Below are 23,961 nucleotides of genomic sequence, written 5' to 3'. Positions count from 1 at the left end.
TTGGACTTCTATATACAATCAGTTACATTGTTTTTAGTACAATGTAAATGCATTACAATAAGCAAAAAAGTGGGATTGTTAAAAATTATGACAACAAATTTACAGAAAAAATTGTGTCTTAGATACATTAAAAAACAATACGACGAGACAAAAACAAACATTCCGCTGAGTTACTTTCGCTGATTTTTCTCAGGTCTGGCTGTTTGTTTTCGTTCGATTCAATTGTAGCGAAATTTATTTTTGGTAAATTACCTATTATAAAGACATTATGAACCTCTAAAAATTTAGAGGAATAAGTATATATTATTAATTTAACAACTTTTTTCCACCAAAGATTGTCTGTAAGAGATGATGTTCGCCGTTTGGGTAGATACCGCCCACTCATCACAGATTCTGCCACCAAACATTGCTGTTTGGTGGTAATTTAAAATTTGTGTTTCGGTTCGAAGGGGAGTGAGTCAGCTTAACTACCGGTACAATGGTCATATTATATCATATCTTAGTTATGAAAGTTGGCGTTGCAATGCCGATGTAAGGAATGGTTAATATATCTGACAACGTCAATGTCCTAGGGATGGTGGTGAGTCCTTATTATCAGGTGGTCAATTTGCTCGTCCGTATATATTGGGGGTTCGCATATAGTATATATTGGATCTTAAGCCGTTAGTCACAAACATAGATGATAATTAAAAAATATAATATTATTTTCTTATACTGATTCGAGCTTGTTTTAAAATATCTGTAATAATTTAATTCTTCACAAAGAACATAACAGTTATCCTTGTCTGATACCAAGACTGACTTACATAGATATTTAAATTTATATATTAAAATTTGTTTATTTAAAATAAAATTATTATTATAATATACAAAAAAGGTTTTATTTGAAATCGAAAAAAACTATAGCAATTGTGCTTACGTATGTAAAACTTATATGTATTATGTATAAAAAAAAACTTCAAAAAAGAAAAGTCATATTAAAATAATAATAAATGTTACTTGTAAAGCAAAATATGCTAAATAAATATTTGTCTGTGTTTTGTTCATAACTAGCACGGACGTATGTACGAGTTCATCTCAAAAAGATAAATATAATGACAGCGGAACTCATTAAAACTCCCGTCCTTAGTAAATTTCAACGGCAAGTCAGTATTCTTATTTGGAAGTCTTATCTTCAAAGACAGTAAGTACAGTTTGAAATTCTGTCTCGTAAATTAGATGAAACCAATACATCACATACGTATACATATATATTGCAGGCGCAGATGGCGTATTTTACTCGCAGAAGCGCTATTCTCAGCTGTTTTATTTCTCATAGCGATATTCATCGCAAAACCGGTATTCCTTACTCCATTGCAAGCGGTTCCTACGGCGCCACTCACATCATCTGATATCTTAGCGTCCCTCAATAAGAAGACCCTGCTAGGATATGCACCCGACAATGCGCCATTTGACAAAATTATGATTCAAGCCGCGGAGAGTTTAGGAGTTGGTAAGAAATATTTCATAGAAAAAAGTCTATTTTATTTATGTTTTTTTATTATTTTTACCTCATTTGATTTATTCCGAAAAAAAGATTAAGTAAAAACCTTCACATACTCCTGCTAAATATACTAAGGTTTTATATTTCATTGTCCAATTCGTAATCAAATACGTCGGTCCATGTTTGATTTTCTAAAATGTTTGCAGATATAATAAGCGCTCCGACTGAGGACCATCTTAACAACATATTGTATAATCGTTCTCAGGGAACCCCAATCACTGATCCGGTTATTTGGATAATCTGGAAACCAACGGTACTATACTATATTCAATTTATTTGTATGAAGAAAAACTGAGATTCTACATTAATATTAGACGATAGATTTCAATTTCAAATCGTATTTAATATTGTGAAAGATCGACATAATAGATATTAAAAACAAGCAGAGAATGTTAAAGTCCAGCTGTTGAGTAGAATTTTATAAATGTAGAAAGGTACTGTAAATAGTTCCTTTTTTTTATTTGGCTTTTATTTGTGCCAAGAGGGCAAATAGTTCTTCCGAATATTGTTTGTGTCATCGCCTCTGTTAACTGCCCCGTTGACATTGACAATGTCGATGTTTATGAATTATATTTTCCTTATTTAAGCATCAATGGAAAATCTACAACAAATATAAATAATTTGAATATGGATTTTTGTGAGTAGTTATGACATAAGATGTGACGTTTGCCTTGCATATATTGATATGACTCACGATAAAACAGAACTAGCTTGTAGAACCTAGCATATGTTTTCGAAATCTTTAAAAATACCCTTGTCCTTATAACCTAAGAATTCGTAATATTTAAGATATTTAGGTAATGTGAACTTAATAATAGTAGTAAATTAAAACGCTTTAATGGTCTGGTAAATATAACACAAGGATTTCAAATATAGACTAGAAATCTAATCTAAGCCAGTACAACTGAGTCTTACATGTGCATAATATTTGCGTATAATTATACCTTTAGTTTACATCGAAGAAAAACCCCATAAAGATACTTGCAAGAGGGAGCCTCAAGAGGGAATCTTAAAAATACTTAATATAAAATCGAGACCTTTGCAACAAGCTGCTACTTTACTTTTACTTGTTTATTTTACTTATTAGTTAATATAATATATATATATATATATATATATATATATAGTTAGTATAAGTAAGCTTGGTGATTGACGATTGTTCCCGTAGGATAATAATATGTGGAAATTCAGCATACGTAGCACCGAACGCGCCCGATATGTGACGAGACCGGAGTATTCTTCAAGCAATCCACATTTACGTAGCGGGCTATTGGCAATACAACTCGCGATTAGCCAGACCATATTAACTCACACCAGTGATAAAAAGCCACAGTATGAGGTAATTCAAAAAGTAAAAGGTACTTACTATTTCTGTTCTGTCCATGAAACAAAAAAAAGCGATATATCATCTCCGGGATCTAGGGCTCTACAAATGTCATCTAATTTTATTTTCCAAATAAATTGAACATGTATTTCGATCGGATTTTTAAATCAATAAAACAAATTAAGTTCCATGAGCACCTTATGAATATACTACATTAAATAACTTTACTCGGACCGTACAACACGGAGAGTATTGTACTTACTATTAGGATGCCTATGATAATATTTTTTCCTAAAACAAACATAAATAAAAACATGTATCTAAAATTTTATTCGTAATTTGATTCCTTAATGGATATATATCTTATAAAGGAAGATTTTAATCGATCTTATATGTACCTATCTTACATATCGATATCAAGTGTGACATTATGAGTATTTTATTGGGCAAATGACTATTATCCGTTTTTTTTTAATTGTTTGCATTGAATGTTTAAGTTAATACAATTAAAAGACAAATGTAAAAAAAATGAAATTCGAAAAAGAAAGACTGCCGAAACCCGGGATTGAACCGGGGACCTTTAGATCTTCAGTCTAACGCTCTCCCAACTGAGCTATTTCGGCTTATGATTGAGTGACGAAATTATTATTTATATTCTTTACAGCTTTATCTTCTAAAAAGTAATAGTAATTTTAAACACATATTAATTATTTTATAGCTAATGGAAATTGATTTAAACATACCTATTTGTTTGACTCAATTAGATAAGCATATTCATGCATGGTAAGACCCACCACGTGACCATCTGTAGCATAAGACATATAATGTTTATTTTAGTTGTATTATTAACAATAATACAACTAAAATAAACATTACCTAATTATTCCCATATAATGATTTCAGTTACGATGATCTTTAATTTTTGTTTATTAATCAGACTAAAACTTAGTTCAAGGATACACTTACGCGCATACATAAATAAATCTTATAATGGTATATTTGCTTATGGTAATTTAATATACAATAGCATTTTAAAAATATCAATATTATAATTGTTTTTAATTAACAATATTGGATATAGTTAATGTTGTTATAGATTTGATTGTATTTTTAACAAAATAAGTAATAACCAAGTATTATAAAAAGTATTCAAAATGACAAAAATACATGTAACATTTACTCAGGTTAAACTTTGGAAATAACTAATAATAAATTACCGGCTATAATTTAATAATTAAATAATTTCTTATGATATCTTCACGAGTAACCTTTGTCTCCTGATAACAGATATTAATAAAAACGTTGTGAATACGAATAGTAGGTACATAAGTAATTTTTTTTTTAATTTTATTGTTTTTTTAATTGTCTCTTTACGTTCTGAACCTAAATCGATTGAGGTGTCTTTGACTGGCAAATCCCATAATACTCCGCTATATTTTGCATTAACGGTTCTTATTTGGAAATTTTTACTTATTACCTTCTAATAAGTCGACCTTCTTGTGTTATACCTCTAGAGACTTCAAAACTCTAAGGAGTCTATTCTGATTTACAGAACATTAACATATAATGTAGTTTTAGTTTACTTAGATTTGAAAAATGATTACTTATTAAACGTTTATACAACCCTGCACTTTTTCTTTTTACAGCTAATCTACTTATTTATACAAACAGATACGGCCCGTTATAATTTATAATAATACTTAAAAAAACCGTTAATATAAATCAATGAAATTAACTTTTAGAAAGTGATTTAACTTTTTAGCAATTAATTGTAACACGTATTTTCACAGCGGGTTATTAATCATAAATATATTTATTTAATAATACTTATAACTGCTCACGCTCCGTGTTATGAATGTTGCCATATTAAATTATAATTTTCGGTTACCAAAATGATGATTTGATAGATATAAGGAAGATACTACAAACAAACATTAATCCTTTATATCTTCTGTCTATTTTATTCCGGTTCTTTCCAGCAAGAAGTTTTAGTGAATTTCGATAACATATATAGCGGTTGTTTTTAGTTTTGTTTCACAACAGCGAAAATGATTTAACTCTAAACGCCTCCGGGTGAATTTCGCGCCTCAATACACATGTTACACTTCTTCTATTTATTCAATAATAAAACACATTTCAAGAAATCCGTAATATACAAGTACTTGTTGGTTTCTAGAATTTCTTCATCTACAAGTACTTAAAGCTAATTGATAAAAATATTATTATATAAAGTTTCTGTATTTCCAGCTAAGCATGGCATCGATGCCGGTGTCGCCTTTGATGCAACAAGAACGCGTGCGCAGGGCTATCTCAGCTATATTATTGTGTTTCACTCTAGCTTTACTCCCACCTGTATTGGAGACTGAGTCTTTGGTAGTATCGGAGACAATAAACAGATTTAAAGTAAGTAATGAAGCTCAAAACCAAATATATCTAAACCTTTACTTAGGTAATCCCTAGTAACATGGCAATAAAATTTGATGGCAATGTTGTCAGAGAAAAATAATTATTTACATTTAAACAAGATCACTTATTGTTTCTATTTATACATATATGATCTTATATCATAATTAAATATAATTATAAAATATCACATGGGATATGACAACTTGACTATTTTTGACGTATAAGTAACTTTTATAGGGCTTTTTATGGTGAGGAACATTTCAGTATTATAAATTTCTATTGTGTTTTGGCTTAGTTTATAATTAATATATTATTCACGTTTAGATTATGATCAAGGGTTTTTTATGATGTTGTTTAAATTATTTGAGAGATAGTTCATTTTATAATACAACTTAAATCTTCAGCGTTCCCTTTGCATTCGTGGCGTTGATTATTCTTCAATGTACATCGGCTGGTTTGTGTTTGCATTTATGACTGCGCTGCCTGTGTGTCTCCTAGGCAGTATAGCTCTTATCCTGATATTTCGCTGGATCCATCTCCTATTCGCCTTGATATTGGTTCTTATTTATGTGTCAGTTATGACAATGCTAGCATTGGTCATGGCAATGTTTCATAACGAAGGCAAGTTAAAATTTTAATGACTATTATTGTTTAATGTATCTCTACTAATTTGCATATTCATTTTCGCCTAACATACTCGTATATTATTTTTACATATTTTGTTTCGACAATACATTCCTTTTAACAAAAATATAATATTTATAATATAATAACGTTTCGTTCGTAGCTTGGATTGCATGCGTCTGGTCTACCTTATTCACATTACTGCAAACGTTTCTCGCTGAATTATTAGTGCATCATCAGATCGACTTGAAACATGAAGTCATGACATTCTTTCTACATCTCATTATTCCGCCACTGGGTCTCATGCATGGACTCAATGAATTCGCCTTATTGCAAACTGAACGTTAGTACCTGTATGGCTATATCGTACCCACATATAAGAACTGCCTGGTTATTCTAGAATTACAAATGCCGAAACCTTGGATTAGAATATCGCAGTATTACCGCAGCAGCACTATTCCTCGTCCTTTGCCGTGCGCCTATAGAATATACCCACATATTTAGCATATTTTGATTATTAGAATTGTTTCATTACCTAATGTTTCGCATTGTTGTATTTTTTATCAATATAAAATTTCACATTTTGGTATGATTTGACTATTTCATTTTAGAGGAACGAGAATGGGAAGTGAATCGACTTCTATTCACAATAGTTTCTTGGTTAATTATGATTGTAATTTATTTCGGAATACTGATGCTATTGCAAAGAACAATAAAACAACGAGCTATTGGGGGCCAAGTCTCATGGAAATCTGTGGTTTTAAAAAAAACTGAGGTCGGTCTTTTTTTAAATGTACACATTTAAAAAAAATTTGAATTTTATAAAGTTTAGGTACTAGTATACTATAAATTTTTAGTTTTACGATTCTAGATCAATTCGTTTCTGTGTTCCTCTTAAGATAATATATGATGAAATATTTTAGGATTTAAGTAAGCTGCACCGAATTGAAAATCCAACGGGTAATGAAAGGGATAAATTGCAAGAAGTGGATGAGCTCGTCGCAAAAGCAATAAGCTTCCGAGGGGTATCCAAGGTATTTTCTATTATTGAAAGACTTTAGTATCAATCAACGCCATGCAGAATACTCTTATTTAGTAAACAAGAGCCCATGTAAATACCATCGCTTGGTACACTCTACCTTTAAAAGATCAGGATCCTACTCCAATGTGGTAGGGGTAAGTATTTCAATTCAGTGAGATGATTTAAAAATGTTAATGCAACACAACAAAACTCGGTGGTTCTTCCTCAGATAAAAACACGCGGTTTTTTTTTTGTTTTCTATTGGAGGTACACGACTTTTCGAAAAAGTAGCTGATATAAAAAAAATGGGAACGATGGCAAATATTATAACGATAATTTCACTATAACATTAAATAGTAATTCCGATAATCTATTCTTAAAAATAATTAGCTAATCTTATAGAGGGTGAAGAAATTAAAAAGTATGGAGTTAATTGATGGGGTTAAAATTTCAGAGTTTCATGGGTGGTCAGGTTCTAAGCGACATCACACTAGATATATACAGAAACGAATTCACCATGCTGTATTCCGAACCTATTCAAGCCAAGATGATTACAACAATTGAAGATCTATTAACTGGTAAAAAAATAATTCGAATACTACAATAATTAGTCCAGTTATACTTATTTGTAGCTTTTTTGTAATTATCTGTATTTTATGTTTAAACTGTTGTTTGCTGTTTTGCAATATTTGCGTTACTGATTATATACAAGACTATTTCTTTTTTTTTTTTTTTTAAGAGCTTTGTCGCTAAAGCGACTATGTCGCTCTGTTAGTGCACAAACGGTGTATATACATTTCTTAGTAATAAGTTTATGGTCGTTCTATCAAGGCTTGGTAAACTATCTTATACAATTGTTTTGCAGAGTTTGACTCAGGAACTGATAAAATGCTATTACACTCGCCAACGTTCATGTGGAATAGTATACTGCTAAAAAATTGACGTCGCTTATTTTCGTTCCGAACACATTCCATTAAAATATGGTAGACGTCTTCCAATATCCCACAAACGGAACAATAAGGGTTGGGAGATTTTCCCATCATATGGCGAAATTTATTTAATGGAATGTGTCCAGATCTTAGGCGTAGAGCAGTCACAATGTCCTTTCTACCCAGTGAAACGGTGTCGATCCAAGGTATAGTAAGAGGTTGAAACTGTATGGTCCTAAACCAGATGCCTTTATCTTTCGACTTTTTATCAAAATATTCCGCCCACAACTCAAAACATTTATTTTTAATCACATGCAGACATTCAGTATAACAGGGTTTTACAAAAATTTCAACACCTTCGTAAGTTCCGATTTTAGCGAGTGTATCCGCTATCTCATTACCTACTATATTCACATGGGATGGAATCCACTGCAAAGTAATTATTTTGCATTGTTGTTTTCTCAAATAGCATATTTGTTTTAAAATTCTAAAGGCTACGGGAGTACTTCTAGCATTAGATGTACATCGAGCTATGTGTTGAAGGGAACTTTTAGAGTCTGAGAAAATAACAAATTTATCATAGCTAATAGATGATATATACGATAAGGCTTCAGAGATAGCTAATAACTCAGCATGCATTATTGAAATATTGCAATTAATTTTAAAACCCATACTATCTGACGATTCCGCGTCAAAAAAAGCTGCACCTATCAGTTGACCATCTTTAGAACCGTCCGTAAAAATTTTATAGTAGTCATCATAAGTTTCATTAATAAAATTGTTACAATAATTATTTAAATAATTTATGGTATAGGTTCTTTTAGGTTTATTGATATGTACTATATTTGTTTTAATTACGTTTGCAATATCTATATTACTAGTCCATGTGTGAAAAGAAAAGAAATCTAGGAAATTAGTGCTATGAACCTCAATACATTTAATAATATCGTAGACTTCTAGTAATAAAGGTTTACGTTTTCGTTGCCATAAATTTATTATATTCAAAGCTGAAAACTGCTCTAGTTCTTGGATTACTGGGCTATTTGTAAAAGATTTTGATTTTAAGAGAAATTTACCGGCTAAATAGAATCTACGGAAACAAAGCGGTTGAACACACAGATCACATTCCATCACGTGGGTCGGAGTAGACTTAATGTAACCCCCGATAATTCTTAAAGCTCTATTTTGCATTTTATCCAATTTATTCAAATGAGAGACACTACTGTCGTTATACAAAAAACAAGCATAATCTAATCGACTTCGAATAATGGACAAATATAGTCGTCTCAAATGTTTGGGATGAACGCCCCAGCCATAACCAGCTAAAACTTTAAATACGTTAAGAAATTTAGAGATTTTTTCACAAGAATAATTAATCTGTTTAGCCCACCTAAGAGATCTGTCTAACCATAATCCCAGGTATTTTATTTGTTCTACCATAACCAAAGAAGAATTATTTACCAAAATCTTAACTGAATTTCTACTATGACCTTTTCTAAACACACAAACTTTACTTTTCGTTGATGAAATATCTAATCCTAATTTAGCAATTACCTTAACAAATTTATTCACACCTATTTGAAGTTCTCTTTCTGCCTCGATAACATTTTTACGCGTTATGTACAAAACAAAGTCGTCAGCGTATTGTGAAATATGAACATTATTAACTGATTTACATATATCAATTGTTGCAATGTTAAACAGCAATGGAGATAATGGATCTCCTTGCGCTATACCCTGACTAGTTTTTCTAGAAATAGTTAAATCGTTAATTCTGATCCTAAGGTATCTTTTTGAGAGAAAATTCCATAAGTAACGGCAAAACATTGCACCCACGCCTAATTTGTCTAATGTATGTAACAATGTATATATATCTATGTTATTATATGCGTTATCAATATCCATGAAACACCCGACAGTTACGAAGTTTTTACAAAAGCCTGTTTGTATCCTAGTCACAAGTACGCTAAGACTATCCATTGTAGACCGTGCCCTTCTAAACCCTACTGTATCTGAAGAAAAAATATTGTTTTTTTCCATGTAACACTCTAACCTTTTATTTATAATTGAATGAAAAATTTTACAAATACAGGAAATTAAAGAAATTGGACGAAAAGTTTTAACATTACCTGAATTAGATTTAGATTTAGGAATGGGGACGATAGATATGTCCCGCCATTGCTTTGGTACAACATTTGACCCAAATATTCGGTTATATAGATTAAGTAATATGTTTTTCGCTACAATTGGTAAACGCTTGATCATTGAAAATGAAATTTCATCATGTCCTGGAGCAGTATCTTTAGATTTTATACATGTTTCTAATTCAAGTAAAGAAATTTTGCGTTCTAAATTTTCATTGTGCGATGTGAAGTTTGGTGAATTTCGACAACTGAAATCTGGGCACAAGTTTCGTAATAAATTATTAGCATTTGCTTCACTAATCGGAGATCTTTGAATTTTATAACCTTTAAGCCATTTCATGCGTTCCCACATTTCGGAAGTTGTAGAAAGCTCTTGCAAGGACGAACAAAATTTTTGCCAAGCTTCATTTTGTGCTATTCTAATAAGTCTTTGAGTCTGTTTTATTTTATCATTTAAAATGCTTAAATTACGCGGTATAGGATTACGACGAAAATTTCTTAGGGCAATGCGACGAATGGCCACTGCTCTTGATAGCTCAGGTGTCCAGTATGATTTAGGAATAAATTTAGTGTCAGGGTTTCGACAAAATCTAATGTAGGGAATATATTTGTCGGCAGCTGTGTTTATAAGATTAATAAATACATCATAATCCTTTTGAATACCATCTGTACAATTGAAACTTAAAAAAAGGAGTTCTAAATATTCACGATAACCAACCCAATCGGCGCGTTTAAAATTACGTTTCTTTAATATTTTTAATTCGCAATGTACTGAAGTACTCAATTTAATAATCATATGATCACTGCCAAGACATTCATTAGTGACTGTCCAATTAAATTCCAATGAAATATCTGAGCTGATTAAACTTAAATCTGGCGATGACTTGCGTAAAATATTCCCTGTCAATTGAATTCGAGTAGGACTACCGTTGTTAAGCAGGACAAGATTACTTTCCAGTAACGAATCATAAATTTGAACACCTCTAGTATCTGATTTACAAGACCAGCTTATGTGATGGCCATTAAAATCGCCTAACAATAATGATTTCCGGTTGGCGAGCGAAAATAAATTCTCCCAATCTCGTTGAGTTGTTTGTACATCACTAGGGCAATATATTGAAAAAATGTATTCAATTTGTTTGCAATTTAATATCTTAACCCCTACAATTTCGATACCATTGTTGTCAACTTCTACGTCGATTGAATGAGCTTGAATTGATTTGTGAATAAAAATTGCTACTCCACCATAAGAATTATCTCTATCATTTCTAAAAATATTATAATTGACTACTTTTATAAAGGCATCTGGTTCGAACCAAGTCTCACTAACCACCGCGATATGGATCTTTTCTTGAATCAACAAATGTTCAAATAATTTTAATTTTGGTCTTAGGCTTCTACTATTCCACTGAATAATATTTAATCTGACGATTTTTTTAACATTATCATCCATTGCATTGTATATAATTAAATAATGTCTTAACTAGAGGAACATCTGAAAAAAAATTAACTACTACTAAGGTAACCCACTCAATTATTTTTTGCACAATTTGTTTAAATTTAGATGAAATACTTATGTTTTTCTGAAAAATAATACATTTAAGTTTATCAATCAATTCCCGATGTAAATTAATTTCATCTTTAGAAAGGTTCTCATCATTATTGTTAGGTAAATTATCTTTATGACACTCATATTCTTTTTCATAACTATTCTCAGAATCCGATGACACTTCTATGTCTGCATACACATTTTCAGCACATTTAATAGTTTTCTTCTTTTTCTTCTTCTTCTTTTTAATATTTTTTTCATTTTCGAAAGGTTTGGGATTCTCAGAAACATTATGGGTGACATTTTCCATTTTAGGATAATCTGATGACATAGGCAAAGTAGGCGCGTACACATGATTTATATTAGGCCTTGAAGGAATTGTATCTGACTGAAAAGTTTGTAAAAGCGGCGAAGGAGGAACATAAATACTTAGAGCTTTCAAATATGAGCAATTGAACTCCGACATTATTTCTCGAATCCTTTTTTCTTTTTTAAAAACGGGGCATATTTTATCCAAGGGCATATGATTTCCTTTACAATTACTGCATATGAAAAAATTACTTTCACAATTCGGGTGATTTTTAGTGCACTTGGGACAAATGATTTTATTAGATGGGCACATTTTATGTGTATGTCCAAACCTCCAGCAACGAGAACATTGAGTCACCGGGAATACATAGGATTCTACTTTAATTCTAAGGTCCAGGAGGTATACATGCGCCGGAATATTTGGTCCTTTAAATCCAATCTTGATAGTTTCGCTAGGAAACCAACCATCCTCTTTACGGCGGTTTAAGCGCTGTACCGTTAAAATTTCGAACTCACAAGATAAATTATTCATTATTTCTTCATCTGATAACTCTACATCAATATTTTTAACAATGCCATATGATAAGCCCATCTCCCATGATTTTTGACATCGCCACCCCATATCTTTAAATATTTTACACTTTAAAAACTTTTCTGCACTAGATTCTTTATCAAAAGCTAATCGGATTTTGTATGGATTTATGTATTTAACTTTAATAATATCCATTATTTGATTATCACGTAAAATTTTGGCTAAAGCGAATTGTTTCGGCAATACTTCTTTACTAGTAATGCTAATTTGTATTAAGTCCTCTTCTGAATTATTGACCGTCCTGACTTTTTTCTTAATGCGTTTTGAAACTTGCTGCCACTCTTCATTACATTCTTCTATCTCGTTGCGTATACGTTTTTTATTTATTTCTATCATATCCATATCCTCTTCCAGATTTATTTGTTCAACATAAGTTTTTTCTATGCAGTTCATGTTATCGTCGATCTCATTCAAATGGTTTGTTAAGTCATTAGTACTCAACATTGAACCTTTAGCCATTGTCAACAGCAGTCATTATGCGTTTGTACACTAATACAAAGGCAGCGATAACACAGTATTACGGAGAATCGGTTGAAGCAGTCGTAAACAACAAAAAAATTATTTATCTACTCGCTTCACACACGTCGTACTCTAACCGTTTGTGCATTAACACTGAAGACTATTTCTTTCTATTATCACGTCTATAAAAGTACAATGAATTAAATATATTGCATAATAATAATTTGTTCAATTAATCCTATGCGAATGAAATCTACTATTTTTTTGATTAAACATATTTATTTATTATTGCATTTAAAGGACTTACATACCCCGACAAAGGATCGATCAATGTATTAGGTGAGATATTAAAACCTGGCCGTAGTTTAATGGCAGTCCCCAATATGATGGGCTACTGCCATCGTAGTGGCTGTCTCATTGACGACCTTACGGTTGAAGAACATCTTACATTATATTGTTTTGTAAGTCGATTTCTATTTATTATATAATCTATAATAGATCAGACTATAACCAGGTTACTTTTATTACTAAGCAAGAAAGAGGTCCGGTGTATAATTTATTTTCTGCGATTGCATATATGAGTCAGTGTACGCATAGTTACGTTAAAAACATTAATAACATGTTAGTTTTTTAAAAAAATACTATTTTTTAAGTATAATTTTGTTCTTGTAGCTGTGTCTCTGGAACGAACCTACTAAATGTGTAATAGAATATGCTCACATTCGTACCAAACGTATTCTGTCGGATTGTGACTTGGAAGGCGTCAGACATGAGTTTGTGCGGAATTTGGACGATTACTACCAAGCTCTACTCTGTTGGGCGATAGCTATTTTACTGGAACCGAGGGTAAGTGAACTCGTAATAGACCTTATTGAGTTGCACCCGCCAACACTGGGAGCCTTTATTGTATTCCATTAATTCTTTCTCTCCCCTTTTTACCTATAGTAATATCAAAAAAATTTGTTCGCGACGAAATCTCAAGAATCCTTTGTGAAATGTATCGAAAGGAGTAGTTTAATTAAACTTTTCATAAAATAAAAGACCATCGACAGCCTCGATATGGTCGTGACAGTTGAAAAATTATGAATGTAGTGGTCTGTTTCAGATCATTGTAATACCTGCTTTTTTAACCGATTCAATCTACACATCTGTTATAAAGGACAAAATTATGGTAAGGTATAATATTGCTATATTATATTTAAAATACTACACTAATATACTTAAAGTAAATGGTTTTAATGTAAAATACAAAATTATAAATAAAAATTTCAGCGTTATAAAAAATACCTTACTATTGTAAAGTTCTGCTTCACAAGCATTTCCGTCGAATTCGCCGATCGAGTTTTTATTTTTGATCACAGGGTATTAGTCAGAGGTGGAACCCCAGCTTATATATTTTTTAAATATGGTAATTATTTTATTTTTATAACCTTATTCAGTTCTATCTGTTACCACCTGATATGCTGGCCATTAAAAACCTTAAATAAAGGGTGAAGGATCGTCTGTTATGTTTATATAGGTCGAGAATACCGTGTTCGCTTAACCTTACGAAGCGCTGGAAGGTCCAATGAGGAAAAGGTGAACGAACTGCTTCGGAGGACATCAGAATCTGGTGCTACAATAAGAGCTCACTTAGGATATCTTCTCATTTTACGACTTCCAGCAAGTCCCACGGCTAATGTCGCCGCATTGATATCGGACCTAACAAAACATTCCAACAAATATGGAATCGCATCTATGAATATTAGTTTGCCTGATTCTGAAGAAGTATGTAATAGGTAAGAGATAATATTTGACACAATATTTAGATGAAATCAATACAGTATTTATGGATACATATTTAAAATCGATTATAGAATATCTGAATAAGATTAAATGGAAATTTATCCGTTTGTATAGTTGAGCTAATTTTACATTACACTACTATATTATTTATTTTATATTCTTGTATAAATACAGAGCTATATCTGAGTCCAGGGCGACTGTGCACGGTACCGTCGAAGAACATGAAATTACGCGAAACGCTCTCAATAATCTGTCTGGTAAATATAATAATTGTAATGTCAACATTAATTATCTATATTAATGAATGTTAAAGCAACCAAAAAATTATATCTTCTTTCTTGCTAAGAACAATGTATTGTTCCGTTGTTCGTGCTCGAAATCACTTTGAAATCACTCGTGCAGATTTAAACACAAGATCGTTTGAAATTGAAATATTTTAAACCATTATTAAGTACCTACATGATATTATTATATTTTGACTTATAACATAAAAAAAAAATATTTATTTATTTTTTTAGAACCCATAGCATGGAGAAGGAAATCAAGTCCATTCGGAAATTTAACTCATTTAAGTTACATGGCATGGAAATTCATTGACTTTTACCGTCACTACAGATTCTATTTCATTGTCACGGTAAGAGTTATAGTGTATTATTATTTGTTTATACAGATTAAGATTAAAATAATTAATTAATTAAACAATGAAATATTAAATTAAATTAATTAAATATTTTTTTAACCCTAATCATTAATTATTATCAACTTTTGTTAGCTCGTGCAACTGCTATATATTATCTATGAGTATGTTTTCAAATTGTAATGCAGGTCCTTTCAGCACTTGTTGCGGGCGTATTTATTGGACTTTCTCTCTCAACCGTTTTAGGCGAATTGGAAAGAGATAGAGCTACAAAAACAATTTTGCACGGCGAGGTCATACCTTTTTTTTATACATATATTTAAGTTAAAAAAAGTGAATTTTATATTTTTATTATTTATAAATAAATAAATAAATATTGGACAACATCACATACATTACTTTGATCCCAATGTAACTAAGTAGTAAAGCACTTGTGTTATGGAAAATTAGAAGTTACGACGTTACCACAAACATCCAGACCCAAGACAACATAGAAAACTAATGAACTTTTTCTTCATCGACTCAGCCGGGAATCGAACTCGAGACCTCGGAGTGTCATAAAAACTCGGAGACCCATGAAAACCAGTTTACACACTACCCGACCATAAAGGTCGATATTTATAAGAATGTTACATAGCCAATATTTTAGATTAAAACAATCCCACAACTTTTACGACCCTACAAATAAATATATCTTCAATCATTATCATTATATTATTAATTCAAAACTAGTAGGTAGGTAGCTAAAACTTGGTATGTATTTTTATGCTTCAGATATTAACTGTAGAGTCATTGGAACTAAAGACGAATTTAATACTGCGGTCAGACAATTCGAGCGACGCAAAATCTATTGCCAACTCGTGAGTAAAAACATAACAATTAAACTACACAAACAAATAAAATAAGGTTGGAAATTGGAATTTATTTTAATACTTATTATAAATATTAATTTGAAGTAATATAATTTTTAGTTACGTCTTCTCTGAAACAAACGCCACTGTGCAACAAGTTGAAAATATGCATTATACGGCTCTTTTATATCCTGAGGTAAGAACCAAACAAAGGAAATTATAAACTAGGATTAAGTACTAATAAATATATTTGAAAAAAATCTGTCTACATAATAATTCTGTGGTCTCAAAAAGTTTTGAATTTCTTGAGGTTTTCAAGTACAATTGATACATCAATAGTGAGTTATTAATGAAGTTATTTTTTGAAGAATATATTTATTACTGCATGAGCCTGTCCTCAGAATGGCGACTCACTTTAATGTAACTTAAAAAATATAGTACAATATTATAGTAATGTACGTGCATTACTCCTATAACTATTCGGTAGGGTTTCGGTTATGAATCGCTAAATCATACACGCGCCGTTCTGACCGATACGAATCTGTAAAAAGCTACCTAATTCCTACGTTATTAAATATTTTAATTTATCAAAAGCTATTGTTTTAGAGCCTCACTGAATATCTCGTCACTCGAGCGATAGATTCCCCTCAACAATACGTCTATATGTTTGCATATGGACTGGATGTTGCTTCCAAGAATGATACCCTTAGCGTAAGATCAATACATATTTTGTTTGCAGTACTTATTGTACCTTCATATCATACTACTTTTCGTCTACAATCCAATTTAATATTCAGGTTCAAGTTCTATACAGTCCAATGCACTACGATCATGGTGCAGCTGCTAGATCTTTGGCTCGGGCGTTCATGGCACTCATACGACATTACACAAAGGCTTTAGATGCGACTATACAAGTCACTGATGATCCGCTTGCTTTGGATCTTACGACTGTAAGAATTATTAGTATATAATTGTCTAAGTTATGCTCTATTTATGCGTTGTGAAAAAAGATAGAGTTGAAGGTAAGGTTGTCAGCATAGATACCACCTATTCATGACACATGGTACCATCAAACAGCAAACACTCAGAATTGTTGTGTTTATATTTGAAAGTGAGTCAGTGTAACTGTCTTAGTGCTCAAGGATCTATCTTGGCATATTGGTGATTTAAGGTATGGCTAATAATTTTTTACGACGCCAATCTTTGAGCGCTGGGAACCACTTACCTATCAATAACACTGGTACTAGACCGCTACTTGTCTACCAACAACTACCTAAAGAAATTATTAATAATTTGTTTGTATATTTCTTCTTCATCATCACCTTTTTAATTTATTTTCTCGATGACTCATTTATTAAGGTACAGTATAATAAACGTTTTAAATGTTTATAAATATTCATCATAAAATCGACATTAATACATTATTTGTATTTATATTACTTAAAGCTAAACATATGTTATTAATATTTACAGTGGTTAAAGACTGCTAACTCTCCTCCAATCTTCATACAATTTCTACTTATACTGACAATATCACATATAACTATTATGCCTTCTAAGGAAAGTGGATTTATAAGACACATGCAGGTATTGTCCGTATACAATTATCCTCTACTCTTGTCGTATTCATTTTTGGGAATATATCTTAGTAGTTAAAAAGTAATTATTGTCTATGGGATCATCTCAATGACTTTGATTATTTGGCAGTACGCCAGAAGGTTATGGATGTGAAGGGTCTATGCTGAATACTTCAATAATAATTATCCATGGGATATAGTGTATTAGGATAAACAAGTCCAATGACTAATAGTGATAATAATAATACATTAATTTACTTCTGTTACCATTCATCAAATATAAATTATATCGAACTTAGACCATATGACTTTTATTCTTTGCAATAGGTACATGCCATGAATTTCTCCCCAGCACGCTACTGGTGTACACTATTCCTATGTGATTTTATGCTATACTGCTTTCTTGTATTATTGATGACAGCTTCAATGATTATTATCATGGTATTAGTAGCACCAATGACCTTTTATTACAGTGATTTGGGTAGGTATAACTTTTTGTTTACTATTAATTAATAGACTTTATTTTAAGTTTTATTCTTTGATGCTATATATATAGATAGCTATTTTTATATTTGGTACATTCGTCTTATTTATTACTTCATTAAATAATGATTATATATTTAGTTGTAAGGCGAAACTTAAAAAAAAAGTAAATTTAAATAGAAACTTTTGACCCGTATTTCAGCAACTATATTATTATACATTTTCAGTTGTGGTGCCCCTCATGTTAACGGTATATGGGATCGGTTGCATTCCACAAGCGTATTTGTTTAGCTTGGGACCCCAAGCTGCCCTCAACACCATGACATTTATTATACTGAATCTCGTTTTTGGTAAATATTTTCACATATCTCTACTTATTGTTAGAGATTTATAATAAATATCATATTGCCTATTCATAAAATAATTTACAATACAATACAATTGTAAGATTAAGCATTTATCGCTAGGTGAAACTACAGTCATAGCAAAATTACTTTACGGCAACGCGCTCAACTACGTCTTGAATTTTATGTCACTTTCCCCACAATTCAACATGGCATATGCATTTGTGAAGATAAAGAAAATATTTCTATACAACAGCGAATGTATTGTATTCAAAAGAAAAAATCTATGTTCCTCTAAAACTATGCATAAATGCTGTAGTAAGTACCCGCTTTGTATTATTTGAACGATATGTACGAGTACAACTTTTAGTCAGTACCACTTTAAGTCGTTGATGAAGTGAATTTTTATTGCTATTTAGCCTGTGAATTAAGGTAGTTTTATCAATTATTTGAAAACAGATATTATTGAAGACAAAGTTTTTTTATCATTTTTGCAGCTAAATGTGGTGTTTTGCAACAATGCTTCTCCAGAAGATTTTATTTAAATAAGAACATGGGAGTTCTGATGGAGATCATTGCGATACTATGCACCACTGTAGTATTCATGGCATTGTTATTATTATGGGAGTATAAATACATACAGCGATTATGGACATTTCTATTAAACAAATGGGTATATCCAAAAAAACAACCATATGAGGCAGAGACGGAAGGCACTGTGCGCGAGAAAGAAAATGTTTTGAACAAGCAAAATGAACTTAAAAACAAGCAGGGTTATTTTTTAATTATAATTAATTATTTTCCCGCGATGCCTAACGTTGTCTGTGGTCCAAAAGGGTTATGTACCCCAGACAACGGTTTTCCAAAATTGCATGTTGTTCGCATTTATAATACTATTAAGAAAGTTAAGAATCAACGATAAAGTTACCTTTATTTAATTTCAAACCAAATAAGCAACTATTCATTGTTAAAAACAGTAACATCCCCGTAATATCTTACTCATGGGATATGGAAAATTCATATTGATTGACTGCACTTTGTCCACTAAGCACGAGACGAAGTTATAATAAAACAAAGTAAGCACGTAAACACTTATCGGTTATGTACATGTGACCCACATCTGTTCTTATTATATATAATATAAGTACAAATTAGTCTCTATTCATTTTATTAAAGTCATGTTTTATTAAAATTGTCTTTTAAAACCTAGAAGAGAAGATAAATACCTACGGCGAATACCTCTTAGCATGCAACGTTTCTAAGAAAATGTTTGGGAAGAATAATATTTCTAACGTCTACTTCGGTCTAGGTAAAGGGGAAGCACTAGCTATTTCCGGTCTTTTAGGACATGGTAGACTGGAGTTATGTGAAATATTGGCCGGTATGATATTTTTTAATCTAACAACACTATCAATATCTAACTTTGATATCCATATGAACTTGTTTCATACAGGATATATACTGCCAAGTGAGGGAGATTTGTGGTGCTCATCGAAATGGACATTAAATAAAAATCCCCATATGGTATGTACATTTTAAGAAAATACTCAGATGAACCTACTTATTATAAAAATAAATAAATCAAGAATGTTGTTTTTTAAAACATATTGGTACACACAAATCGCAATAAACTAGTTTATCGGATCAGACATCGGATATTGAAATATGTACGCAAATCCGACACATAAGTCGGCACAATACAATGCTTCGAATCTGTGATCTAGATCTAATATTATTGGTAATCTTCTCAAACTTTGATGATGATGTTTTCAGTACGCTCGTCAAGTAACCTTCTGTTGTGATCACAATCCTCTCCCCTTATGGATGACAGTTTATCGAGCTTTGGAAATGATAACAGTGCTGCGCGGCGTGCCACAAGCGCATGTGAAAGGGGAAGTCATGAATTACATTGATGCGCTTGGTGATTTTACATAATTTTCTTCACTTTGAAATTCTTAAAATGTATAAATTGTGTTAATAACAAAATATTTAAGTTTTGAGTCAGTTTCTGTTTCTGCTAAAAGAACTAACAATTTAATTCGTTTTAAGTACCTAGTAAATGTCCGTGATTATTTGCATTTGGTTTTAATATTTACATTTATATCATTAGAACTTCGCCAATACATCAATACTCGTATCCACTATCTCTCGGCGAATGAACGCACTCGGCTTAACTTCGCTGCAGCCGTTGTCGGAGCCCCACCTATCGTTATACTGGACGAATGTACGGCGTACCAAAAGTATTCAGTGACAAGGGCTATGTATTATATTTTGTACAATTTAAGAAAACGTGGCCATGCTATTATTATAACTTCGAGCAGGTATTCCGCCTCCATGTTGTTTTATAGTATAAGTAGTATAAGTTTTCTATGGTCCTTTTTTTGGATTTTCGGTTAACATAATACCTCGAAGCCGGTTGAGAACGTTTTTAATCTAAATTTGTACTCTATACAAGTTAAAGCCGCGCATAGTAGTTGAACCGACGTAATCAAACTCAAATATCTATTGATATTGTTATATCTGTTTTTCATATTTAGAAAATTGAACGTAATTAACGTTTAGTAAATTATAGAAAGTTAAACAAATCTAAACCTAGTCGACTTCAACCCCAAAAGAAGCAAGTTTGCGCGTTAACTACTAAAAAATTACCATTTGTCATACCACCTCGATTTGAGAACATTCCGATAGCCGCCACAGCTAGTATCGGAATACTAAGCGTTGATATTCGAGCCTCGTTCAGTTCCGAGATTAATTGGAAGGTAAAACCAAACTGGTATCAAAAGAGCTCGATATGCTCAGTAAGGCAAGACAGTATTTCACGACGACCTGTCGCCTAAGACTATACGGCTTAGGCACAAATTCGGCCTCACATGGTGTACTGCTCTCATCTCTGGGCGGGCGCTCGCCAGTACCAGCTCCTTCTAATATACCGTATCCAACGCAGAGCGGCTCGAATTATCGATGATCAAGCCCTTACCGATCTGCTTGATCCTTTGGCTTTGCGTAGAGATGTTGGGTATTTTTCACGGGAATGTTCCAAGGAATTGGTTGGGTTAATCCCTCCTGCTAAATTTCACTTTCGGAATTCTTTTCAAAATTCCAAGTATCACCTGACCACCTAGATGTCCGAAAATCCACAAAAGCGCGATTTTTAAGACATTTTCTGCCTCGCACAACCACTCTGCGGAACCACCTTTCGCCGGCGGTTTTTCCAAACCGATACGACTTGTGAACCTTCTAGAAAAGAATGTACTCGTCCCTTAGAGGCCGGCAACACACCTGCAAGCCCACCGGTGTTGCAGATGTCCATGGGCGGTGGTAATCACTTTTCATTAGGTGAACCTCATGGTCATTTGCCACCTATAATGTAAAAAAAATTATAATAATTAGACGACTTGCTATTTGGACGCTTTGCTTGACATACCCAATTCTAATCGAAGTAGTAAAGATAAACATACCTTAGATTTACCTACACAACATCCTATGAGATTTGCTAATAAGAATAACCTTACAGACGGCTAAATATAAATATCTTTACATTTATTTCTAATAATTACTGATCTACTTAACTACTTCTATCTACTTTAATTTCACTTTAATAGTCCGATAACAACTCCGATGACATTCAAAATGCCAATGCCTTTTGCATACTGCAGGTTTTTAGTGCTTTAGGTTTTTAGATGAAGAACCACATATATCGTTTCTAATGTCAACTTTACTCTTACTGTGATTGGCATAGACATTATTGTAGTTGTTTTTAATGTTGCTATATTGATACTACAACATAAACCTGATTAGTTTATGTTATGATAGATCATACATCAAGATATTTTTTTTTGTCATGGGTACATATAGTGTGTTCCTACTAATAAATATAGCTCCTAGTAAAATGTGATCATATAACGTGATTTTTATTTCAACAGTGTAGAGAGCCACCTGCCAGTTACTAGTCGCCTAGCTATTCTGGTTGATGATCACATCTACGACATTGACCAAGTCGATGCGCTAGTTGAACGATATAGTGATAAAGGCTTCACGGTGGTACTCCATCTCAAAGACGAAGTGAATGTCAACAAGATATTTTCAAGACATTTCAAGAATTTTGTCATTAATGACATATCCGAGGTTTGTTATTTGAAAATTAAGCCTATAATGGAAATTATTTGTAACTTTTATAGTACTTATCTGAATAGTATTTTTTAACGTAGTAAATATTTTCAAACAAATATTTTAAAAGGTACTGGTGAATGTTCAAGTTTTCGATCCAGACTTAACATGGGCTACTATTTTTGAAAAAATGGAAGCACTTAAAGATGAAAATAGACATGTTTACTCGTACATAGTATCAGCGATTCCGATAGACTATATTTATAATACAATATTAAGTCATAAAAGCAGACACAAATATGCCGATGAACAAAAATATCGTCGCTACAAATTTCTCTTCCCTAATAAGCCAATGGTAAAACCATCTACCGAAAAAATAGCCCAGCTGTTGCCCTTTGAAAAGAGATTCAATATTACCAAGTTAAAAGAACTACCATGGTCAGTGATTTTCAATAGGTAATCTTGTCGTTGATGTTACAAGGGCTGGACATGAATTATTTTATTGTATAATATCACACTGTGATGCATTTGCACTGATGTAACTCAGTGTTCAAATTCATCGTTTCCCGGCTTATTAACCAAACATTTGGGCTGTAGTCAAGCAAGCTGTTTCGAATTTTAATGCTTCAGGAAAAGACTGATTTTAACAATATATTTTCGTTAAAGTTACTACTTATACCTACAGTTAAACGGTGTGGAAAGGGATCCAGGATCTCTAGATGGATAACATTACCGATAAAAAAATTGTCATTCGTATTAAATGTTCATTTTAGCACAGCTCAACTTATAATCGATAAAATTTTCTCGACGAGTCATGGCGCTCGTTGGTGACACTTTGAAGTCTCTTTCATTAGATACCGTTGTCTTTTTCTCACGAAAACATTATGGTTAAGAATGCTTTTTAAATAATGGTTCTCTAAAGGTCCCCCTTTAGAATCTATCCACCTTCAAAAGAAATGAATCAAACTATTGACACTGTTATTAATAGCATAACATAACAACTGAATTTCCGATTCGTAAGCAGATTTTCACTCAAATCTCTCAGATTTTCAGATATTGCGTTAATTCAGTCTTTAATTAGACCTTATATATACGAATTTTACTAATAGAAACGGTAGTAAAGTATTACCCATAACTTAGATAAACATAATAAGTTACGTTTTAAAAATCATCTACTTCGCAATTTAAAGTAACATTACGTTTAAATAGCCAATCTTGAAACTATTGCATTTGTCGTTCCCGCTAATCCCACCGCAACCCATAAGTTCCACGAACTT

General features: G+C 32.0%; 1 protein-coding gene and 1 non-coding gene across 2 annotated transcripts; one reads left to right on the top strand and one right to left on the bottom strand.

Moving 5' to 3' along the window:
• Nucleotides 1-1,094: 1,094 nt before the first annotated feature.
• LOC125077565 (ATP-binding cassette sub-family A member 17-like) lies at nucleotides 1,095-23,737 on the top strand. Its single transcript, XM_047689513.1, has 33 exons — nucleotides 1,095-1,183; nucleotides 1,260-1,492; nucleotides 1,690-1,796; nucleotides 2,712-2,882; nucleotides 5,115-5,270; nucleotides 5,678-5,894; nucleotides 6,061-6,240; nucleotides 6,518-6,672; nucleotides 6,821-6,931; nucleotides 7,373-7,496; nucleotides 13,201-13,361; nucleotides 13,573-13,746; nucleotides 14,006-14,071; nucleotides 14,173-14,308; nucleotides 14,420-14,678; nucleotides 14,860-14,942; nucleotides 15,204-15,319; nucleotides 15,511-15,615; nucleotides 16,097-16,182; nucleotides 16,294-16,369; nucleotides 16,780-16,884; nucleotides 16,971-17,123; nucleotides 17,647-17,760; nucleotides 18,078-18,231; nucleotides 18,461-18,583; nucleotides 18,701-18,895; nucleotides 19,075-19,350; nucleotides 19,788-19,958; nucleotides 20,031-20,101; nucleotides 20,351-20,498; nucleotides 20,688-20,898; nucleotides 22,501-22,702; nucleotides 22,815-23,737. The coding sequence occupies exons 1-33, from the start codon at nucleotides 1,095-1,097 to the stop codon at nucleotides 23,142-23,144; spliced, it is 5,058 nt and encodes a 1,685-aa protein (XP_047545469.1). The 3' UTR covers nucleotides 23,145-23,737.
• Trnaf-gaa lies at nucleotides 3,418-3,490 on the bottom strand. Its single transcript has one exon. It is a non-coding gene; the product is annotated as a tRNA-Phe (tRNA).
• Nucleotides 23,738-23,961: the final 224 nt, after the last annotated feature.

The sequence above is a fragment of the Vanessa atalanta genome, chromosome 1, assembly GCF_905147765.1.
Source record: "Vanessa atalanta chromosome 1, ilVanAtal1.2, whole genome shotgun sequence".
NCBI lineage: Eukaryota > Metazoa > Arthropoda > Insecta > Lepidoptera > Nymphalidae > Vanessa > Vanessa atalanta.
The sequence above is the reverse complement of the archived record's forward strand: the minus strand, read 5'-3'. Positions and strand labels throughout refer to the sequence as shown.